General features: G+C 52.8%; 6 protein-coding genes across 6 annotated transcripts, besides 3 other annotated features; 2 read left to right on the forward strand and 4 right to left on the reverse strand.

Moving 5' to 3' along the window:
* Positions 1–661: 661 nt before the first annotated feature.
* LPMP_270250 (flap endonuclease-1 (FEN-1), putative) lies at positions 662–1,849 on the reverse strand (the record flags this gene model as incomplete). Its single annotated transcript, XM_010701811.1, has 1 exon — positions 662–1,849. One exon carries the CDS (start codon positions 1,847–1,849, stop codon positions 662–664), a length of 1,188 nt encoding a protein of 395 aa, XP_010700113.1.
* Positions 1,850–2,501: 652 nt separating this feature from the next.
* LPMP_270260 (hypothetical protein) lies at positions 2,502–3,482 on the reverse strand (the record flags this gene model as incomplete). The annotated part of the gene is made up of 1 exon (XM_010701812.1): positions 2,502–3,482. One exon carries the CDS (start codon positions 3,480–3,482, stop codon positions 2,502–2,504), a length of 981 nt encoding a protein of 326 aa, XP_010700114.1.
* Positions 3,483–5,731: 2,249 nt separating this feature from the next.
* On the reverse strand, positions 5,732–8,965 carry LPMP_270270 (hypothetical protein; the record flags this gene model as incomplete). The annotated part of the gene is made up of 1 exon (XM_010701813.1): positions 5,732–8,965. One exon carries the CDS (start codon positions 8,963–8,965, stop codon positions 5,732–5,734), a length of 3,234 nt encoding a protein of 1,077 aa, XP_010700115.1.
* Positions 8,966–9,946: 981 nt separating this feature from the next.
* Positions 9,947–10,399, reverse strand: ACP (acyl carrier protein, putative; the record flags this gene model as incomplete). Its single annotated transcript, XM_010701814.1, has 1 exon — positions 9,947–10,399. One exon carries the CDS (start codon positions 10,397–10,399, stop codon positions 9,947–9,949), a length of 453 nt encoding a protein of 150 aa, XP_010700116.1.
* A 1,616-nt stretch (positions 10,400–12,015) lies between these two features.
* Positions 12,016–12,522: a repeat region.
* Positions 12,523–14,001: 1,479 nt separating this feature from the next.
* LPMP_270290 (methylmalonyl-coenzyme a mutase, putative) lies at positions 14,002–16,173 on the forward strand (the record flags this gene model as incomplete). Its single annotated transcript, XM_010701815.1, has 1 exon — positions 14,002–16,173. The coding sequence occupies one exon, from the start codon at positions 14,002–14,004 to the stop codon at positions 16,171–16,173; it is 2,172 nt and encodes a 723-aa protein (XP_010700117.1).
* Positions 16,174–16,979: 806 nt separating this feature from the next.
* Positions 16,980–17,456: a repeat region.
* A 611-nt stretch (positions 17,457–18,067) lies between these two features.
* On the forward strand, positions 18,068–21,754 carry LPMP_270300 (hypothetical protein; the record flags this gene model as incomplete). The annotated part of the gene is made up of 1 exon (XM_010701816.1): positions 18,068–21,754. One exon carries the CDS (start codon positions 18,068–18,070, stop codon positions 21,752–21,754), a length of 3,687 nt encoding a protein of 1,228 aa, XP_010700118.1.
* Positions 21,755–22,018: 264 nt separating this feature from the next.
* Positions 22,019–22,449: a repeat region.
* Positions 22,450–22,696: the final 247 nt, after the last annotated feature.

The following is a 22,696-nucleotide window of genomic DNA, read 5'->3' on the forward strand; positions in this document are numbered from 1 at the left end:
AAAGAGAAAGAATGAACGGTGGTGGGTATGGGCTGCGCTTCCCACAAAGGTCATCGCGTAAGTTAGTATTGCTGTCCGCCTCACCTGAACGATGGAGCAGGACAGAAAAAAAGAGACCAAAAAACGTGAACAGCAGAGGACAAGAGAAATGTAGAGTGCGAAATAGCGAGAAGGGCGTCGGTGTATGCAGCAGTGCAGTGCAGCACAGTACGGCAAAGACAAGAAGGGAGAGATAAAGGAGATGCGCCGAAACCAAGCACGTGAGCCTCTTCTTGGTGGTGGGGGAGTGGGTGCACAAGATAAAACATAGCGCAGCTATTGCACATCAGAGCGACAGTGCGGCTCACTGAGTCATTTTCCACGCACCGCCACCCCGCCCACCTCGCTCCCTCCTTCGCTAAACGCGGCATAGTTTCTGCTATTGGAGTCGCCCAATAGGCCTTTGCGAGTACGCGTCTTTCGTCTATATTCACTTCCTTCAACTCATCGGTCTGTCTTCTCAAAGAATGCGGAGTACTCGCGCACGCTGTGCAACATCCCTGGAAAGAATAGAGGAGTCGATGCACCACACAGAGACACCTGCTGTCGCATCCTCACTCTATGCAAAAGTGTCACTTCTATGCTGACTCAAGGTTACCTCGGTAGGGGGGGGGGTATATATCTACTTCCTCACAGCCTTTTTGTGGCCGCCCGTCGCTTTCTGCAGGGTTCCGGAGACGTGCACACATTTTCCATCGTGAGACCTCTTTCTACCAGCGAGCGGTGCACGGGGGGCAGCTGCCTGCGGTGGCGCCTTGACGATGGTGAAGAAATTGTCCAGTCGTCCCTGCGTTTTCTTGGTGAGGGCAGCCCTCAGCCGCGCAATACCCTTGTTGACGCGATCGGGGTTGAAGAGCTTCTCCTTCACGAGAAACTGAATCAGCCCAGCCTCGTCTGGCTCTGAGAATCGAATGTCAATCTCCTCCGCGCGAGTGACCTCCGGATTCAGGAAAAAGGCGCGGGCCTCCCGGTAGCAAAAGTCGGGAGGCACGATGTGCTTGGCAGCGTCAAGAGACTCCAGAAACGACTCGATGTTGCCATAGCGTTGAATGCCCTCCCACGCCCTCTGCGGCCCGATCCCGGGAACTTTAGGAACGTAGTCGCACCCAAGAAGAATGCAAAGATCGACGAACTGGTCCATGGACAGACCCGTTGCCTGCAGCACCTCGTCGAGGTGAATTTCCGCAATGGGTCGCTTCTTGGCGTCGCTAATGTTCAAGTGGCGGAGCATGACTGTAGAACCAAACGTCAAAGCGTCCATATCCTCCGTGCCCACCGCCCAAGCCTTGCCCTTCTTCACCAGTTCGGCGCACTGCGCCTCCGCTTCGGACGGCGCTTGGATCACAGGTACACCCATGAGTTGAAGAAGCTTCTTGCTCTCTTCAATCTGCTCTCGACTCACGCGCACCGTCCGCTTACTCATCTTCTCCATCATTTCGTCGTCACCAGCATCTTTTGCTTTCTCAAACTCCCTCTCTGCCTCGGCAGCCTTCTGACGGCGCGTCTCCAGCTCGTCCGCCTTCAATTTCGGAGGCTTGCCATCAAAGACGTAGATGGGCTTGATTCCCTCATCGATCATGCGGAGTGTTCTGGCAAAGAGCCCATTGAGGTGTGACGTCACATCACCCTGCTCATTTGTAAGTTCCATCCCCTGCCCGTCCTGAAATCCCTTCATGGCAATGATGAACTGGTAAATGCTCATGGAGGCGTCGATGGCGATGCGGCGCCCGAAGAAGCTCTTCAGCTCTCGCTCCCGGATGGCATTCGGAGACTTGTCATAGAGGAGCTTGGATAAGCCTAAGATTCCCATTGCCTAAAACTGTTACAAGACACTCGGCAGCAGTTGTGCTTACTGCGTGTCGAGGAAGAGGAACGGGCTCAATAGCTTTTGGTTTCTCGGAAACAGGCAGCCAAAGATGCTGTCTGTTTGCCCTTCAACCAGGGTTACTGATATGCTTCAAGAACGCAATATCCTCCTGCTTGTCGTTGTGGTTCCCTATGAGATGCGCAGTGCTCGCAAGCAGTGAGTGGCTCTGTGCACAATTATGAAGTGAGAAGAGGGCGCAAGAGAAGAGAACGCCGTACGGCAATGGGATGCATTCGAATACGAAGGATTATGCAGAGAAAGGCGGGGGGGCTGGAATTTGTCACAGGGGGGAGTTCAGAAGTCTGCCATGGAAGGGGAGAGGGGGAGGAGTGCATCCAGCTCTGACCTTTCTGCTTTCCAGCAAGCGTGGAATGGTGACGACGGCAGTGGCACCACAGGCACAACCAAAACAGTGGCAGCGATAGACGTGACAGTTGGCGCTGTTTTGGCACCCCATGCGAAGGAGGGATGACTGCTTTGTCCTTTGGCTGCGCTTTGGCGTCATTCTTCTAGGGGCCTATGTGACCGGTGGGCGCTACCATGCATAGCACAGAAGGTACGAGCTACCTCAAAAAGAAAGCACCGCTGTCATGCCTCATCGCGAAAGCAGAGCAACAGCCAGGAGTACAACGAGCAGACTGAGAAAACAGAGAGGCAACTGAGCAGGCAAATTATTCGCTGTCTTCGCCTCAGGTGCTTTGCTCTTCTCGCCAGAGTGGTGAAGTGGCTTCGCACCGCGCACATCACCGCGTGAAACTCTTTGTCCAGTGGCATCCTCTATCATTTCCAACACCACCGCCCACTCTTCCTCTGTAATGGCGCCTCTGCTGGCGAGTGCGTCAGCTCTGCACTTGAGACGGCAGCAGTAGGACAGGTGAGCGTTGTGAGCGTTGAGTTCGATGAGGCGCGTGGTCCCGGCTGTTGAAGCCGCCTTCAGCTGGCGGAAGAGAGTCTCATAAAGTCCTCTAGCGCTCAGGAGCGAGGGGACCATAACGACGTGAAAGCGAAGAGTGCTTGACACTGCACCCGTCTGGATTAACTCCATTTTGCTTGAAGGCGCGGGAGCACGCTCCATCAACGGAGCATAGCCCTCCCCGTCCACTACTTGCGGAAGTGCATTGGAGCAGGAGACTAGTAAAGGTGAGGGGCTGTCGTAGGTGTGCAAGGCGCATCGAACCTCAACAAAGGCGATTTCGTCTTCAACAACCTCCACTTTTTTTGCAGACGCACCAAACATGCGGTAAGCGAGCCGGCGGTGCCCTTCTCCACTATGCACGACAACCTCGATGAGCTCTTTCCTCTTCAGGTCAGGCATCTGGGCTGCGAGCGATGTCAAGGTAACCGTGTCGCCTGCAAAGCCCAAGACCTCGATACCAAACGGGAGCACGTGCTCCAGACATTCTATCTGCTCTTCGAGCACACTGGGGTCGTCGCATTGCACGTAGCCAGCTAGCGCGCACACAGTGCAAGGGGTCTCATTTGCAAAGGAGACATACGAGCGCTGCCCAACGAGAATCGAAACACCACTATCGGTGGGACCTTCCGAGAGTGAAGTGGGGATGTGTAGTCGCCACATGAGATGCCTTTAGAATGCAAGTGCAGTTTCTATATGAGAAGCACCAGCGAAAGGTAAAATCGGTGGAGAGAAGAAGAACAATGTCGGTGAAGAGGCAACAGCAGAGCTTTTTCTTGTGGGTGTGCGCGGGGAAGGCGTTACGGAGACCCAGTTGATCCCAGAACGAGTGCTCGTCAAGAGCTCCTCAGTGAGATGCCCGCACACTGAATGGATTGTTTACGTTAGCAAAAGGCACGCCGCTCCCCTAGGGTAGGGTGAAGCTGCCTCACTACACGGAAGACGTATCATGTTTTCTCCGCTTGGGTGTGTTTGATGAGTTTGATAGAGGGTGCATGCGCACGCATTCGCTGTTACTGCAACATAGGCCAAGGAAATCAAAAGTACACGAAAACGAGTGGACGAGAACCGGTGCATGCACGCATGCTCGTACGCAGAGTGCTATAGTACCGCGCTACTGACGAACGAGGTAGCACAGGAGATCACGCGCAACAGCACCGATTAAAAGGGGAATAAGAAGATTGAGAAAAGAAGAAAACGATGATCTCACAATGAAGCATGGGAGGGGGAGAGAAAAGAGGGAGAAAACAAGAAATGTGGCGCTGGCAACTAGTGCCGTGCCAGTGTTTGAGAAAGAAGTGCGACACTGGACAAGCTGAGTGCACACAAAGTCATACAAGCACAAGGCTAGTGTCCAGAAGTGGTATGCGCGCAAGCACGACTATCCAACCTCCAGCTGTCAACGACATCGCCCTCGCTGCTGATGCTTTACCGCCGTCTGCGCTTCTTTCTGGCGTCCTCTGCAGACACATACACATACAACCTTTCTTCTCCACACGTTCACAAATCACAAGTCGACCTCTCTCTTGTTTCCAACCCCTCCTCACCTCAGTGGGGAGGGGAAATCGAGAAAACGTCAGAAGCAGAGGAAGGGGAGAGAAGAGGACATGTAGCGAGTCTGACATCCAAGTCACTATGCGAATGAAACGAAAAAAAAAGGCAGCGAACAGCAATAAGAGAAAAGGGAATGAGCACAGGATTGTTATACATCTCGGTCGCGGCCTTCACGCAGTAAAGAGACATTCGAGTACATCCCCTTTCGTCACTCGACCTAAAAGCAACGTGACCAGTGTCGCCCTTAATCCCTCGTGGCTTGCGCGCCTACATCCTGGAAGAAAATGAACAAACAGAGCCCACTTGCCCACCACAGCAACCAAAAAGTGACCATCAAGAGAGGCGTATCGAAAGAAGAGGAGAAAAAAAAGCACATGAAGGAGCGGAGATGGTACGAGGTGACAAAAAAGGGGAGACAGAGCACCACACACACACACACACAAAGTCACACTCATACAAGCGCAGAGAGAGAGAGAGCTGAATAATGGAAAAGCGAAAGTGCAAACGGGAAAAAAAAGGTAAAGGGGAACAGTAATCAAGAAACCTTGGGAAAACGTCTCACGACGAGGTACGTGCGGTCCAGGCATAAAGGTCACTTTTTTCTCCCTTTTGCTTTATTTGCGTGAAAAAATGGCCCCTTCGTAGATAAGTTTACTAGCGGAGGGAGGGCATCGCCACTTCTAGTAGGGTCGACTTCATGACTTGTGGGTATTAGGGAACTCTCGCCCTTTCTCGAACACACACACAAGCACACGCACTCACATTTGCACACACAGCGCCATACCGGCATGCACCGTCAGAAGATATAGATGCACATGAGGAGACACAGAAAGAAAAAGTAACGACGAGGGGAAAAGAGATGAAAGGCACATGAACATCCAAAAAAAGAAATGAGCACACTTACACACACACACACACGTACACACATGACAATCAGCCACCGTTGGACACGCACAGCACCACTCAAGTCTGGTTTGAATCAGAACACCGTGGAAAAAGACAAGATGATCTCACCAGCCTGAAGCTGCAGAGCCGTCTTGACTTTTCTTCGGCGTGTGTGACCGTCTCAAAGAAGAGGGTTACCGCACCAAATTGTCAAGAAACACACAAACATCGCTGACATGAGCGCGCAAAACATGTGTGCTCCCGATAGCACGTGATGTTTCGATATAGACACAGAAGGCAGAGATGAAGAGCAAGATAGAGTCGTTGGTTCAACACGTAGTAAGGGTCAAATGCATTCCCGCGGAAATGGAATCGTACTCCTCTAGCTGGAATGGACCGACAACTGTCAGTACGCGGCCTCTTTGTACGTCACGCCGCCCCTCCCTCTACGTTGGTGCCCGTACTGAGGGCATTCACTGAGCCCCGCCAGGTGCCTTGGCGGCCACCATGGCACCACGGGAAGCTGCCTCCGCTGATCGACGGAGAGTGTTGAACGGAGGCGGTGGTGTGTTGGACATCGTCTCTAGAATAAAAGAAACGTCCACCCTTGGCATCATAACTCCACTACGACTCTTCTTAGACAACCTCAGAGAGGAGATAGGAGGGTCGGCGTAGCGCAAGGGACCTCGCTCAGTGCCATTCAACAGAGGCAACAGCCTTGCTGGTCCCTCGAATGCCTTTGGCAGACGTCCATTCGAGAAAGAACCGCTTACAGGAGCTGTTGCGGCGAGCAAGTCCGGTACTTTCTCAACGATCTCACCTGCCAGGTCCTCCGGAATGGCCGAGACACTCAACTCCTTGCTCATGTGAAGTCGCTGCCGGCGCCTCCGTGCGGTAGACGCGAGGCCACACGTCCTGTCCGACAGCTTCTGGGCCTTGGCTGGAATGACTCGACCATTGACACGCCTGGCATTCGCCTCATCAGGGGGAGGGGTGCCTCCACCTGAGGAGGCGTACAGGATCTGTGTTTCATCTGGCCGCTCCACGATCTCGCCGCTTTCCAGCTCGACGATCATGGAAGTGTGTGTGCTGCGTGTGCGATGCACGTTCGCCCACCGACCCTTCACTGGTACAGCGTTGAAATACTGAGCATCGCCCAGCTGGTCAGCCTCTCCTATCTCTGGTTCGCTGTAGTCCAGAGCACGACCGTTGCCTCTGCCACCAGGCCTACACCGACGCAGGAGCCTTTTCGACCTCTTAGGTGGTAACGTTTCGTGCTGCGGCTCGGCACCCTTTAGCTCAGTGAAGTTCCCATCCTGAACCTCACGTGCCTCCTCCACAACCACCTCCAGGAAACTGCACGACCGGCTGTTATGGTTCACCCTCGCACGGCGTTTCTTCCTCTGCGAGACAGAGTGTGCCTTACCCTGAGGAGCCGTCTTGTCATCCTTCAGATCACCGTCCACCTGGCTTGGGGGTTGGCCAAACTGGGTGCTGCCGCCGTGGGGATCGGGACGCAGCCGTCGCGGCTTTGCTTTTGTGTCAATCGCCAGAGGGGCTGGTGTAACGTTTCTCGTGTTCGATGGCGTCGCTGACTTGCCAGCCGGCAGCGTCGGCTCCTCAAACACCTCGCCAGCTTCCAAGTCGGGGAGGCTAGTCATAGAGAGGCTGCGGCCAAGTTTGTGAGGTGCGCGGCGGCGCCTGGTTTTGCGCTTGATCCCCACCAACTTGTCCTCTTCCTCTTGAATCACCCCAGGCTCCTCCATAGGAACGCTCCCAAATGAGATGTTGCTTCCCTGCCGGCAGTTTCGAGGGCGCCGCTCACGCTTCTTCATCCCAGCAGGACGAGACGGCACGTGCGAAAGGCGTCGTTGCGTTGTGCCAGCCTCCAAAAGTGGCGATTCGCCGCTCTCTGGGAGCTCCTGATCATTCTCAACTATCTCGCCGGGAGGAGTATCGTCTTGCACGTTTGAGATTGAAACGCTGCGGTCGCATCTCCTGCGGGTGCGACGCGTTTTCTTCGCAGGGGCCAACAGGGCGGTACTCTCCTTTGCTGCGTATGCCGGCTGCTGCGACGAAATTATCCCCAAGTCCACTTGCTTGACCTGGCAGCTCGAGGCCGACAGTTTGCCCTCCTTTGTCTTCCACTTTTTCTTGGGATTGGACATGATAACGCTATCCTCCAGTCTCTTCATTGTCCCAGCCGAAGCAGAGAGTTTCCCGACCTTCACCGCCTGTGGACCTTGTGCTTTTGCGAGAGCCCTTTCACGCATCTTCAGAATCTGCGTTTTCACAGCAGTCACTTTTTCAGGTGGCAGCGACATGATAGCCGTCTTGATTTGATCCTCCAACGCCGATTGAATAGCCATCACATTCTCGCTCGACGTCTGTTGCAGAGCCTCCTTCGCCTCCATGCACGTACGAATCTGCTGCAGTGGCTCCAGCTCCCGGCTGAAGTTGCGGTCATTCCAGTCCAGCTTTTCAAACTCACACTGCTCAACAGACTGGTCTGATTCCTTCAGGCGTGCTACCAAATGGCGAATGGCATCACCGTTGGATGAGCTGCTCGGCATGGTGTAGCTCTTCACTGTGCGCTTCGCCGCTGCGACAGCCTCTTCGGATGGCAGAGACATAATAGTCGTCTTGATTTGGTCATCCAACGTCGATTGAGTACTCATCACATTCTCACCCAGTGTCTGTTGCAGAACTTCTTTTGCCTCCATGTACGCATGGATCGGCGTTTGCAAGGCGTGCACGATGTCGAAACTCTGACTGTTCCGATTTACCTCATCAAGGACATGCAGTGGCACTTGCGTATTCGGTTCCTTCAGGCGTCGCACGAGGTCTGAAATTGCCTCCGCCTTCTCCATTTCTGTTTCTCCACCGGTGTATAACCGACTCTGCGACTGTGAAGATCTAATTTGACGACTCTTGATAGCCTTCAATTTAGCGGCGATAGCCTTTTCCGGCGGAAGAGACTGAACAGCCTTCTTAACCTCACGGTCACACTTCGTGGCAGTTGCAATGGGACTGCTCGCCTTCTTCTCCAGCAACTCCCTGATCTGCTTGAGTGGCTCAAGTTCCTCTTTGAAGTTCTCATCACTAAAGTCCACGAAGTCGAAGGCCTCCAATAAAACCTCATCCGACGGGTTGCGCAAGCGCTTAATCAAGGTGTGAATGAGCTGGGCGTTTAACGGGGCCTCCTCTTCATCGGAAAGGAAGACGGACGATTCCGCATCCGACGCCTCGTGCGTGCGTGGTTTTATTTTCCCGACATTGTGAAACCTCTTTCGTCTCTCAAACCCGACCGAAAGGGCATCGGAAGTCGTCGAGGAAATGTCATCCTCATATTCGTCGTTGCTACTCAAAGATGTCACTTCAGCGTGGTTTGAATCCTTGGACCCAGGACCACAGTGCCGGTGTGTTCGGCCACGCTCAACATAGACTTCAAGCGGTATATCGGAGAAAGAAATGCTCTCGTGCTCCCCGACCTCCTCCAGGCCAGATGGAACCTTGGAGTAAGCTGGCGCGCCAGCATGACGCCTTGGGTTGCTGTTGATGTAGTCAAACGCCAACGGAACGTAATCCTCGCTGTTGTCAGAAAACCAGTCATCCGACGTATCTGTTTCCTCATATGACGACGCCTTGTAGTCATCATCACTAACTCGCCCCACACGCCGAGAAGCACCGCCAGACACAACATGCATCGGAAGAGCACTTTCATCACTCGAATCCGATAGTGATTGAGACACGACTTTCCGAACATCACGTGTCGGTAAAGACCTCTCGGTAGCTCTCGCTCTCTGTTGCATGGAGGTGGTGCTTTAAAGAACGCTATCCAAGCAGAGGTTCTTCGTGTTACTCTTCCAAGGAGAAAAAGACAATAGCGCGAGAGCACTGAGTTGTTAAGTAAGAGAAAGAAAGAGAATAGATTAGATAGTAAAGCGGGAAGGAATGTATACAATATGTAGGAGAGCTACGCTTGAGGAGCGAAGCACATTATGTGCGCTCTTTCCGCAAAGGCACAAATATGTTCCCAGCAACACTCAGCGTTTCATTGCCCTTTCTCAAAAGCAAACAAGACGCGAAGTCTTGCTGTTGCTTTGCGGCTCTAAATGAAAACCACATGATGGTTTTACTTATGCTTTTTTTTTGTATGAAGAGTTTAACTCTCACCGAGGCTACAAGCTATCTAGCATGCTTCAACACAGAGGTAGTGGTATTATTGCTCACCAGAGAGCCAGTAGAAGAAGAAATTGCGCAAAAAAAAAAGCGCCTCGTGATCCAGATGAGGACACACACAAAAGAAAAAAGCGTCAGGTCAAAAATAAGCGCTGATTATCGTCCTCTCGGTGTCCATCTTGGACAATATGAAAAAAAGGACGACGCATAACAGCTGAGTGCATTTACACCAACGCTAAAGAGCAGGGTGGTAAATGACTTCACGCACACTCTGCACCTCTGCTTACTTCACTCAGTCTACGCTAATGGTGATGCAACCAGGATCTCTTTCGACTAAAAACTCCTAAGGAAAACAATCATGCACTGACTTCAAGATACATACCTTATGTACTATTCTCCATTCGTGTCAGGATGTTAAGTACAGCTTTCCCTCGATAAATGCACTCCTGATTGATCAACAGAAAGTAGAGTTGGTTTACCACGAGAAAAAAAAACTCCTTCACCACTTACTTGGCCATAGGGTTTTGTGCGATGTATTCGACGGCGTCTGGAATGGACTGGATCTTCTCCGCATCGTGATCTGGGATGTCTAGGATGAATTCTTGTTCGATGGCAAACACAACCTCGACTACATCGAGAGAGTTCAAGCCCAGATCGTTCACAAAGTGACTCTCAGGGGTAACCTTGGAGGCATCCACCTTCTCAAAGTTCTTCACTACCTCCAAGACACGGGTGAGGACATCGTTCTTGTCTAGCAGGTACTGACCGCTGCGAGAACTCTGTTCCTCATGATGGCCACCCGAGTACGTTCGTAGTGGGCACATGAAGGAGGGAACAACACGGGCAGAAAATCCTGACCGGACATGAACAGCAGGTTGCACCTGCGAGGTTCGAACCACAGTAACCACTAGGGGGAACGCTGAGCGATTACCTAGACGACGAATAAGTGAACGCTGCATTGTGTCTGTTCTTTGGGCTTTGGTTTTCTGAGACTTTCTTCTTTTTCTTTATGTGAAAAGAAAAAAAACGGTAGAGCAATCGACAAGTTCGCTAAGTTCTGAGCAACACAAACAACCGAAAAAGTGTGCGTTCATGAATGGACCAATCCGATAACGGACACCAACATTTCAATTAAGGGGCGGCAAAGGGAACGTAAGGCAGAAGGAGGGTGCAAGACAGAGAAACGAAGATGAGGGGATACAGGAAACGTTGGAGGAAGTACACAAAAGGTGCACCAGATGAACCATACTGCAACCATAATGCCTTTACTACGCAGTGTCATGAGCGGTGCCTTATTCCTCCGTAGAGCAACCTCTGGGAAACGACATCAGAACGACAGCAACATTGAACGGTACAAACTCTAGGGTGAGAAGCCGACAAAAATATGCATATCATACTTTTCGTCAATCAGTCACAGGCAAACATAGCGCAGGACGAATACTACCAAAACACATGACCAAAGGCAGCAGAGATCACAGTGAATACATAAGCGCACTACTTCACTCGGTATACCTCAAGAGACTATGGTTCGAGGAGCAATGCTTCAAGAACAGACACATTGAGAAATAAAAATACTGAAAGTATGATCACAGCCAGAGCAAAAAGATAACACCCACAAAAGTAGCACATACAGCTCTTAATCCTAACCTCTTCATACCCCCAAGTGGTGTTTAAAAGAGCTTAACAGCCCACACCTTCCTCTTGTATGAATTACAAGACCTGTCGAAAGTGGTAGCAGCCAACCAGCTCATCCTTTGCATGTTCATCAAAGCGTCAGCCACAGCGTGAGAAGGTAAAAAACAAGCATTTGCATCGGCAGTCATAGAACCGTCATCACTTAATCAAGGCAAAGAAGCCAGGAAAACGCTACCTTTTCGTTCCTAAGTTCACAAAAAGCTGCATTGGTGATAGTAATCCACAAAGGCAATTAGAATCTATCCGAAGCAACTTTATCAAGAGTATTCTTCCAAACAGTTCTAAGAGCACGACAGAGTCTATAAAGCTATCCACATGAAAAAGCGGAATACATAAAAGGACAACGCAAAAAGTGTAATCTTCGACGGCACCAGAAAAGACATATATTAATCACCTCGAGAGAAAACACAGAACACACGCATTGAAGAGTTGAGTGTGCAGTACTTCTACAGCTGAGGTAAGGATTACGGCCTTCTTAGAATCGAGATGAACAACACTCCCCGCAAAGACATCCATGGGAGTCAAGAAAACGCAAGCTTCACTTCTCACTATGAGCTCAACTAGGACTCCAAAAACATTACAAACTGCACACATACTCCTCTTCCTTTACTAACAATTAGCCGTATGGAGGTCATGACACCTCAGTATAACGAGACTCCTGTTGAGTAACGTCATTTCTTGCGAATTGAACCTACGACACTACCCCCATTTAATAAAACGCAAAGACTACAGAAAACCCAGAACCCGATTTTCTCTCAGCTTTGCAGGCGCCTTGGCCATTCTAGTCTGCCAGCTATATTTCACTTTACAACAAAACCGCAAACACCTGGCTGCCTCTATTTTCTTTGCAACCCGTCACTTCCCGTTAACCCGCCATCGTTGACGAAAGAATGCGCCCCGGCATGGCGTCCGAAACCCTCCGCCCCCTCCATGTGGGGATGCCGGGCAGCCCCTCTCTATCCCTGCCAGCGCCGCGCCGCTTCTGGCGGTGACAGGGTCAAGCGTCTACGGCGTGGGAAAGGCAGAGCGATGCATCGCCACTCTGGCGTCTGCGGCCGGGTCGTGCGTGGCGCTGGGTGTGGGCGAGCTGCAGCGTGGCTGGAATGTGTCGCACCGGCCCCCGCTGCCAACTGGTGTGGGGAGCCTGCGGCCCCGCGAGGGACATGCACGGCATGCCGACCTGCATCATGGAGGCGGCTGTGGGGCGACCTGCGACGCGCGGGTGCCGGGCCGCGCTCGAGGGAGAGGCCGTGCTCCGATGGCTGCGCCGGCGCACTGCTGCGCTGCGTGCCTAGGGGCTGCCGCGCACCACGCGACGGGCCCGTGGCAGGCCGGGGGCTGCGTGGGGTCTCGCTCCCGTTGTAGGGCTGAATGTGGACGACTTGAAGGCATTTTTGTGTGCGGAAAATGGAATGGCATCTGTTTTTCAGCATACTTGAGAGGAGCTTAAGGTGCCTTTTGAATTACGTGTTGCTAGCTACTTGTGAGTTGCAGTGTTCTTGCTTTTTTTCATTGCGAGATTTATACGTGCAGGTTTAGTAGGTGGTTTTTTGTTTTCTGGGGTAATTTGTGCACTGAGTATGATGGTTGTTGTCGCAGTGTTTCTTAGTTGTACAGAGGACTGTATTATGCTTTTCTTGCTGTTTAGCTCTTTTTTCTCGTACTGTGAATATTTACAGTGAACGCTATTTTCTGTGCAACAAGTAGATCATATCATGCTATTCTGAAAACTATCAAGCTAAAGTGTGGAAAGTTACTGTGCTAAGGGCTACCTTTCTGGTGCAACACAACTTCTTTTCCGCATTGTTCTGTGCTATCGTGAAGAAAGCGGCACTGAGCCCAGGGAAGCACGAAATACTTTTTGTGGATAGCGTAGCGTTTTCTCTTAACGTGCGTGGAAGGGGAACACATGCTATACTGCAGCGCAAAGTTTGGCCTGTGGGTTTTATGGGCTTCATTATCTTCGCTAATGTATTTCACATTTTATCGAATTCACGTGTCGCATGTACCTTTGGTATGTTCTTCTCTACGCTTCTTCAAACCTTAATCAGCGTAGCATTCTGAGATGCACAATGAAATGCGTGTAAAACAGGAGAATGGAGGAAACTGTGGAAACCGGGGTGATTTCATCACCTCGGGCTGTTTTCTCATTTTATTTCATTGACTAAATACGTTGACTTTTTTGTGGTTGCATGTGGCGTTGAACAAGAAAAAGGTTTACCTCTTGAATGTTAGCATTACTAGCACCTCTTTGAAAATAAAGAGGAGTAACCTATCTTACATGTTAGGTTTGATCGTAGTTGATAACCTGCTCTTTTATCTCAGCTGTGCACGTCAAAATTACCCTTTTTCCCTACTGCGGGACTGGGCCACTTATCAGATGATGGTAATAGAGAAAGTGTTTAGCCAAAGAAACTACTTCTCTCAGTCGCGTGCCTATGGATAGAGGGTTTGGAGAGAGAAATGTCAGATTAACTGACTCATTAGTGTACCACCCGGGACTCAGCCCCAGAAAGGGAAATATGTATAATCGAATGCAAACCTCTATTTTGTTAGTGGATTTGTGTTTATGAAGCGCTGGAGTTCTTTTTCCGTTTAATTGGATGTTTCATTTTTGATGCTTTGTATTACTACTGTGCTTCGGTGTCATAGAGAAACTCTGCATCCATTCATCTTTTTCTTCCCTTTATGTTTTTGTACATTTATTTTTGAGCTTGAAGAGTTGCTACGGCACTCGGTCCCGTAGAACTGATTCATAGTACTCTATCTAGCAGACGAAGGATTCTCCCTTTGAACTACGCCTTACATATCCTATATATTTTGTTCTGCTACTTAAGCAGCAGAGGTAGTACATAAGCGAAAAAAAATGATGCGCCGTGGCTCTATCTTGCTTTCTGCAGCATACCCACCGGAGTGGATTGCTGCTGCGAAGAAGGAGTTGAAGAACCGTGACCCTGCGACCTTGACAGTCCACTCTACCAATGGATTTGACATTAAGCCAATATACCTCCGTGATGATGTCAAGAGCCACCCAGCGATGCCAGGTTTCTTCCCATACACACGTGGTGTGCACTCGACAATGTATACTGGCCGCCCGTGGACTATTCGGCAGTACGCTGGCTTCTCCACTGCTGAAGAGTCCAACAATTTCTACAAGGCTGCACTCAAGAACGGACAACAAGGTCTCTCTGTTGCCTTTGATCTGGCAACACACCGTGGCTACGACTCCGATCATTCACGTGTGGCTGGTGATGTTGGTATGGCTGGGGTTGCGGTCGATTCAGTCGAGGACATGAAGCTGCTCTTCAAGGATATTCCGCTGGAGAAGGTGAGCGTTTCTATGACCATGAATGGTGCTGTGATTCCTGTTCTGGCCTTTTTCGCGGTAGCAGCCGAGGAGAGCGGTGTTTCGCAAGAAAAACTGCGTGGCACCATCCAGAACGACATTTTGAAGGAGTTCATGGTGCGTAACACGTACATTTTCCCTCCTACTCCCTCAATGCGTATCCTTGGTGATATTATGGCCTACCTGAGCAAGCGTCAGCCGATGTTCAATAGCATCAGTATCAGTGGCTACCACATCCAAGAGGCAGGGGGCAACGGTGCCTTGGAACTGGCGTTCACTATTGCCGACGGCCTCGAGTACATCCGCTGTGCTCAGCAGCGTGGCTTGGCGGTGGATGATGTGGCGCCGAGATTTTCTTTCTTTTTTGGCATTGGCATGGATTTCTACTGTGAAATTGCGAAACTTCGCGCTGCCAGGACGCTGTGGGCAACGTACGTGAAGAAGATGTTTAATCCAAAGAATTCTAAGAGCCTGCTTCTACGAACGCACTCGCAAACGTCCGGCTGGTCGCTGACCGAGCAGGACATGGAAAACAACATTATCCGTACGACGATTGAGGCAATGGCTGCTGTGATGGGCGGTGTGCAGAGTTTACACACGAATGCCTTCGATGAAGCAGTGGCCCTCCCGTCTAAGCAGAGTTCTCGTACCGCGCGTAACACGCAGATTATCATTCAGGAGGAAACCCACATTTGCAGCGTTGTCGACCCATGGGGTGGCTCGTATATGATGGAGGCGCTGACACAGGAGATGGTTAAAAGGGCTTCTGCAATCATTGATGACGTGGAAGCGAAGGGCGGGATGACCAAGTGCATTGAGGAGGGTTTCCCAAAGCTAATGGTGGAGGAGAGCGCTGCGCGGCGGCAGGCGGCCATCGATTCTGGCGCAGAGACGATTGTCGGTGTGAACAAGTACATCAATTTAGATAATAAGGTTCCTGAGACGCTTCGCATTGATAACAAGAAGGTGCGCGCAGGTCAGATTGCCGTGTTGGAGAAGATTAAGGCTACTCGGAACAACGCCAAGGTGCAGGAGATGCTCAAGAAGGTGACGGAGGCTTGCAAGGATGAGAAGATCAATATTCTCGAGGTTGCCATTGAGGCTGCACGGGTACGTGCGACGCTCGGTGAGATTACGTCCGCTATGGAGGAGGTCTACGGCCGCTACGTTGCAAAGAGCCAGGTAGTGCAAGGCGTGTACTCCAGCTCCTATGTGAAAGGGTGTAGTAAAGAGGATCAGAATCACATCGCGGCTATCAAAGCGCGCATCGACGCCTTTGCTGTGAAGGAAGGCCGTCGGCCGCGTATTATGGTGGCCAAAATAGGCCAGGACGGACACGACCGTGGTGCAAAAGTGGTGGCAACTGGCCTTGCCGACATGGGCTATGATGTGGATATTGGTCCGCTGTTCCAGACTCCCGAGGAGGTTGCCCGACATGCCGTCGAAAACGATGTGCACATATGTGGCGCTAGCTCACTGGCTGCAGGTCATCGAACACTGATTCCGCAGCTCATCCAGGAGCTTAAACAGCTTGGTGCTGACGATATTATCGTCACTGCGGGTGGTGTGATTCCACCTGAAGACTACCAGGATCTCTATGACGCCGGTGTCAAGCTTATCTTTGGTCCTGGCACGCCCATTCCGAAGTGTGCTGAACAGATGATTGAGGTCCTTGAGGCTCGTCAGAAGTAAGCGCACGCGTTCTGTGCCGCAACGAGTTGCAATTCGCACTCTCACCACAAACATTTTTTTGTTCTATTCTGACTTAACGCTTTCTGCTTGCCTTGTCAAGGCTACGCACCGTGTTTCCTTCTTGGTGTCGCTTTCCTTTTCCTTTGCTCCTCTTTTGCTTTTCTCTTTGAATGTTTCCTTTCCTTTTTTATCTTCGTTGTCACACCAGGGTCGTACAACGGCGTTGCTCTTTTCACGCTAGAAGTGACTCTTCGCCTATTTGTGATGATGTGTGGTATCATCCAACTCGTGCTTCCTTCAAGAACTTTAGTACGCTCCCTCATCGCAGTCTGCTTTACTGGCGCCTCCCATGCTCGTGGACAGGTACAGGCTTCAAAACCATAAGCGATAAACAGGCAACCAGCACACGAAAAAAGCACTTCCCTGGAAGCCTGCCGAAGGCATAACACATTCGACCCACTCTCTTCGTCCACTTGCATACGAACAGCAAGAAAAAAACGACACTGTCGCTGCGGTCTCGCCGTGGCCTGCCAAACGTTTCTTTTGCCTATCAAGGAACGGGTGCTGCTCGCTTAACGCGTTCTTTACGCCTTTGACTATGATGACGAGGTACGCAAGCAGAAGAGCTAAAGGCCACCAAAACAACATTTCTTCTCGCTGTTTTTCCTCATAAACGGGAGGAAACAACCGAAGAAATGAAAAAACGTCCTATACACATCAAACCGAATTTGAGCACGTGTGCGTGTGAGGAAACGATGTTTTTCTGCTTTTTATTTCCTACAATTTGCGGACAGATCACAGTGATCCCCTGATGATGTGGAGGGGGACACACTTCAGCGTGACATCCAGAGTCTTCCACCCCCTCCGTGTGGGGAGGCCGGGCAGCCCCTCTCTATCCCTGCCAGCGCCTACGGCGTGGGGAAGGCAGAGCGATGCATCGCCACTCTGGCGTCTGCGGCCGGGTCGTGCGTGGCGCTGGGTGTGGGCGAGCTGCAGCGTGGCTGGAATGTGTCGCACCGGCCCCCGCTGCCAACTGGTGTGGGGAGCCTGCGGCCCCGCGAGGGACATGCACGGCATGCCGACCTGCATGATGGAGGCGGCTGTGGGGCGACCTGCGACGCGCAGGTGCCGGGCCGCGCTCGAGGGAGAGGCCGTGCTCCGATGGCTGCGCCGGCGCACTGCTGCGCTGCGTGCCTAGGGGCTGCCGCGCACCACGCGACGGGCCCGTGGCAGGTCGGGGGCTGCGTGGGGTCTCGCTCCCGTTGCAGGGCTGAATGTGGACGCGGGAGAAAAGAAGGTCACAGTGAGAGCTTTATTCCCCCTTTTCAACGCAGAGTAGCGGCGAAAGGTGGAGAGAAGGCGGGGCAGGTAAAGCGCAATTTCACTTGAGTGAACTCTGCATTGCGCTCTGCGCGTTTGCTATGGTACTTTAAACAGCAAATGTGAGCTGCCTGTGCGAGCGATGAGAAGCGTTAACCGTCTGGTTGATGGGAAACGTAGAGAGGGCCAAGCCGGTTACACCAGCACCTGTCTTTTGTGCTTTGAAATTGTACAGTTATGCACGAGGGAGCAGGACATCGTACTACACCCATTACTTCCAGTTGTTTTCCTGTTTTGTTCTCATCTTTTACTTTCAACAGCAGCTCACTTATAGCGACAGGGCATCATTACGAAATAGAGGGGAAAGAAAGGACGGAAGATACTCGAATATATGACATGGCAGGACGTGCGATTGTTTCTTTCCGTCATGATAAATATTTGGCTGACACCCTCTGTTTTCACCCTCTCATCATATCGACTGGTACCCCAGCAGCAGGTAGCGCGGGGTGAATAATACGCAGTCCTTTTCGGCAATTCTTTGCCGACACTTTCCTTTCCGCCTCAAATCAACCACATGGCACCCTTTTCAACTGAATGTTTCTTGAGAGACATCAAACATGCCGATAAGGACCTACGGCTGATGGCCCTGTTTGATCTTCGGCGTTGCCTGCCGAGCGCGGACGAGAACGGCATCACCAGCGATGTGGTCAATAAAGTGCTTCTCTGCCTTTCTCCCGAGGAGCGGTGTGAGGAGGTTCAGAACGAGGCGGCCAACGTGCTTCCAGAGATGGTGGTGAAGTGCAGTCAGAGAGACGTAATTTTCCAGTTCTTGTTGTCGAGCATCACAGAGAGATGCATTTTGAATGACAGCGATGACACCAACCTGCAGTACCTCAGCGGGATGACTTTCAAGAACTGCTGTCTTGAGTTCGCCAGCGAGGCGCGCAGAAGCGTCGCCTTTTGGCAAAAACAAATTGATATGGTTCGGCATCTCTGCGTCGGCTGTGCGACGCAGTTGGAGATAGACGGCTTGCAGGACACAGCTCGCGAGATTCTTTACACAGCGGTGAACACACTTGTGCCTGCCTACAAGGAGGCGCTAGGCGAGCGCGATGTCCTCATAAAGCGGGCAGTAAGGGACTTTCAGAAAACCAATTCGATCCGGCACGCAAGCCTGACCCTGATTGAGTCCTTGCTAGCGCTTGTAAGGGCGGCAACGCAAGAGAGCGTGGTGGCGGAGTCGCTGAAGCTTCTGGTGACTGCGACATCCAGTGAGGAGTACGTTGCCTATCTCCAGTTATGCGAGGTCGAGATGCGCGCACTACGCTCGCCTCCGATGCCGGTGGTGCAGCAGGTGATTGACTCCGCTTGCGAGCATCTGGCCCATGTCACGAAGCAGAATGATGAGGGTGACGACAGCACGGAGATGCTGCTCGAAGTTGTCTGCTCTCTCGTGCAGATACACTCAAGTGGTAAGGCCTCATCGTGGCGCGGCACTTTTGCCGCTGTCAAGGATTTGGTCACCTTCGATTCATACGCTTCAGGTACAGAGGAGGACGCCTACGCAAACGATGTCGGGTACGACGACGACTACGACGAGTACTACATCAACGACAATGGGACCTCAAACTCTTCGTGGAAGCTACGCATGTGGACCATTCGCGTCTTGCAAGCACTGGTGGCGCAGCACGATGACAAGGAGCTGGGCATGCAGTCCCTGAGCGTGGCGGCGACTACACTGCAGGACCACGTCCAAGCAGTGCAACTGGAGGCTGTGAAGCTGGTACGCACGGTGGCCAGTCGCTCCTACGTGCATGACGCGGACTGCGTCGCGTTGATCACGAGCTGCTGTCACAGGCTCTGCAACCTCATTGGTGGCGAGGATGACAAGGCAACCATGTCTCTTATAAAGGCTCTGGTGGACATCTTTGAATCCCTTGCAGACGCACCCTCGTTTTGTGAGAGCACAGTGCCGCTGCTGCTGAATCAGGTCCGTGCCCACTTCTCCACAGTGGCAGCTAGTGCGGCCGCCGTGGAGGGATGCCGGTGCATTGTGGAAAGTGTCATCCAGGCACGAGGGGACGGAGAATCCTTGAGTAGCGAGACTGTGAGCCTCGCGAAGGAGCTTTCGGCGTTATGCTTGTGCGGAGGCAACTTGAGTGCCATGGCGGCCTGTATCACAAAGGCCAGCGATACACTCGCGCAGGTGTACAAGGCCACCCGCGATGCATGCGTATCGACTGTTCTGGGCAACAACTATGGCGCTTTGCTAGAGAACCGTAGCTTTCCTGCCGCATGCCGTGCGGCAGCGGCGGAGAGTCTCGCAAGCTGGGCTGCAGCCCAGGGTCTTTCGACGCTGGAGAAGCCCGCAGCCGCCTTGTGGCGTGCACTGGACTGCGATGAAGTGAAACTGCCTGTTCTCCGCGCGTTGAGCATCATGGCGAGCAGCAGTGAGTCGTCAGCATCTGTTCCGACGTCTGTCCTGGAGAAAGTGGCGGCGCTGGCTGAGTCGGGGTCAGCAAGTGTGCGGGCGGCCTCTGTCGACGTACTACTGCGCCGCCTTACAGCACCCAATACGCCACCGTTGGCGGCGCCGTTTCTGCAGCACTTGATGACGCTGTTCGCACCGGGACACCCCTTATCGCTCTCTTCATGTGAACTGGCTGAGGTGAGCTCGCTGGCGCTTCTTATTGCGCAACTCTTTCAGCACCGAACAGAGAAGGCTGTGCCGTTTTACGGGACCTACTTCGTTGGATTGTGGGAACACGTTGCTCGGATGGCCGATGCAGTGCTGTGGAGCCGGAGTCTGATGAACCCAGCACTAAACAGCCTCACAGAGCTCGTGGGCACCGTGTATGAGCATGAATCGGAGTCACGATTGACCATCGAGGACGGTGTGCGCCAGTTTTTGGTGTCGAATCAATTGCACATCCCATGTATCTGCATGGTCGTACGCTGCGTGAGTGCCGGCTCCGCGTCCGCTGTGAGCGCTTTTTTGCGTACTATTTCTCCCCAACTTGTGGAAAGGGCGCATCTCCTCCTCTGTGTGGGTGAGGCTGGGCAGGCGACCGGGCTGGGTGCCGACTGGTCCGCGCTGGTCCTCGACAGTGTACAGAGCAAGGAAGGCGAGCTAGTGCGGTCTTGCGGCGAGCGGTCGTTTTCTTTGTGCATGCTGCACCCTGGCAACACCGAGTCCATCTTGATGCCGTGCGGTGAGAGGGCAGCGGACGGCGGCACTGCTGGCCGGTACTACTATGTGAAGTCTATCAAAGAAGCTGCAACGCTGGCCCTCTCGCGGCACCGTACCGTATTTCACGACGCCGCGGTGAGCAAGCCCCTGTTGTTTCTTTTCCTTCAGTCATCGGTCGGTGCAGACCTCGTGGAGCTGTACGGGGCGTGTACCGGGCTTCTCAGCGTATTCCTGTTTGACGCGGAGCGGAGCTTAATGATTGCTGACGCCTTGTTCGAGACGGAGGCGTCGCTGGATACGCGTGTGACGTGCATGGTGGCCCTGCGCTACTTCCTAAGTGCGTTGGCGGAGCGCTCTGCAAACGTTGAGATCTACCGTCCGACTGTTTTGCGGGCGCTTCTTCAGCTACACCGCCCCACAGACACAAAGGAGAGCACGGAACCATCACTTCTGCTGCGCTCCATGGCCTTACGACTTCTGACTACGGTGCTTCAGCACAGTCCACACTGGCTCCTTTGCGAGGCAACACGCACCTCAATTTTCCCGAATTTGCTGACAGAACTCCGCGAGGACGCTAAGCTGCAGGGTACGTTTGACCTGAGCGGGTACACCCACCGCGTGGACAGGGGACTGGAGTGTCGTAAGCTGGCGTTTGAGTCGCTCTCTGCCGTCTTTCGGGCTGCTCGCCACCACAACGTGGATCTGGTGGAATATTGTGAGGCAGAAAAGTCTGTAGTCAGTATGCTCATTATGGCTTGCAGCTCTCACGGCAGCGGCGACCGCGAATCCTCGATCAATGACACCGCAAAGGATCTACTTGTGCGATTTGTAGAGAGCAAACCCGAGTTCGTCTTCACTCCACCCCAGCTTGACTCCTTGGTCGCAAAGTTGTCGCACGATATCAAATGGGGCGCGTCACTAACAGACTCTCCGAAGACGACGCTCCTGTACACCATCAAGTGTCTTATGAAGCTGAGCAGCCAGCCGGTCTTCATGAACCACGAGGGCTTCCAGGAGGTGGCCGAGGTGGCACGCAAGTCTCCATTGCTGGCGCAGAGTCTCAAACTATGACGTGCAGACTCTCTCATTCCCCCGTATGAAGTAAAGCACTCCTCGGTTGAGAACATTGGCACTGGTCTCTTCAATGCTGAGTTATTGTATGCCTACCCATCTCTGTGCATGAGTGCCTGCGTGTCTCTGGGCGTAGCACGGATAGTGCTGGTGCCAGTTGTATATCTGCAATCTCTTGAGTAAATGCTGTTTATGTGGGGGCATCTACCCTCGGTTTCTCTCACAAGCAGTCTATTGTACGTGGTTCTTTCTTGCATGAGAGACCCCTGATGATGTGGAGGGGACACACTTCAGCGTGACATCCAGAGTCTTCCACCCCCTCCGTGTGGGGAGGCCGGGCAGCCCCTCTCTATCCCTGCCAGCGCCGCGCCACTTCTGGCGGTGACAGGGTCAAGCGCCTACGGCGTGGGGAAGGCAGAGCGATGCATCGCCACTCTGGCGTCTGCGGCCGGGTCGTGCGTGGCGCTGGGTGTGAGCGAGCTGCAGCGTGGCTGGAATGTGTCACACCGGCCCCCGCTGCCGACTGGTGTGGGGAGCCTGCGGCCCCGCGAGGGACATGCACGGCATGCCGACCTGCATGATGGAGGCGGCTGTGAGGCGACCTGCGACGCGCGGGTGCCGGGCCGCGCTCGAGGGAGAGGCCGTGCTCCGATGGCTGCGCCGGCGCACTGCTGCGCTGCGTGCCTAGGGGCTGCGTGAAGTCTCGTTTCCGTTGTAGGGCTGAAAGTGGGCATGTTGGAGAAAATGTTATGTTGTTTTGTTCCCCGCTTTTTGTTTTCCTGCGTCAACGACGCGTCTCTCTTTTTTTTTTGTTGGATGCGCTGAGGCGGTACGCTGCGCCCCCCCCCCCCCCCCTCCTCCTCTCTCCTCCTCTCTCTCTCGTCTACTTCTTCGTCGTCGGTCGGTCGACGTAGGTAGACGACTAACTAACGAGACGTCGTA

Source organism: Leishmania panamensis (genome assembly GCF_000755165.1).
Source record: "Leishmania panamensis strain MHOM/PA/94/PSC-1 chromosome 27 sequence".
In the NCBI taxonomy this organism is placed as follows: domain Eukaryota; phylum Euglenozoa; class Kinetoplastea; order Trypanosomatida; family Trypanosomatidae; genus Leishmania; species Leishmania panamensis.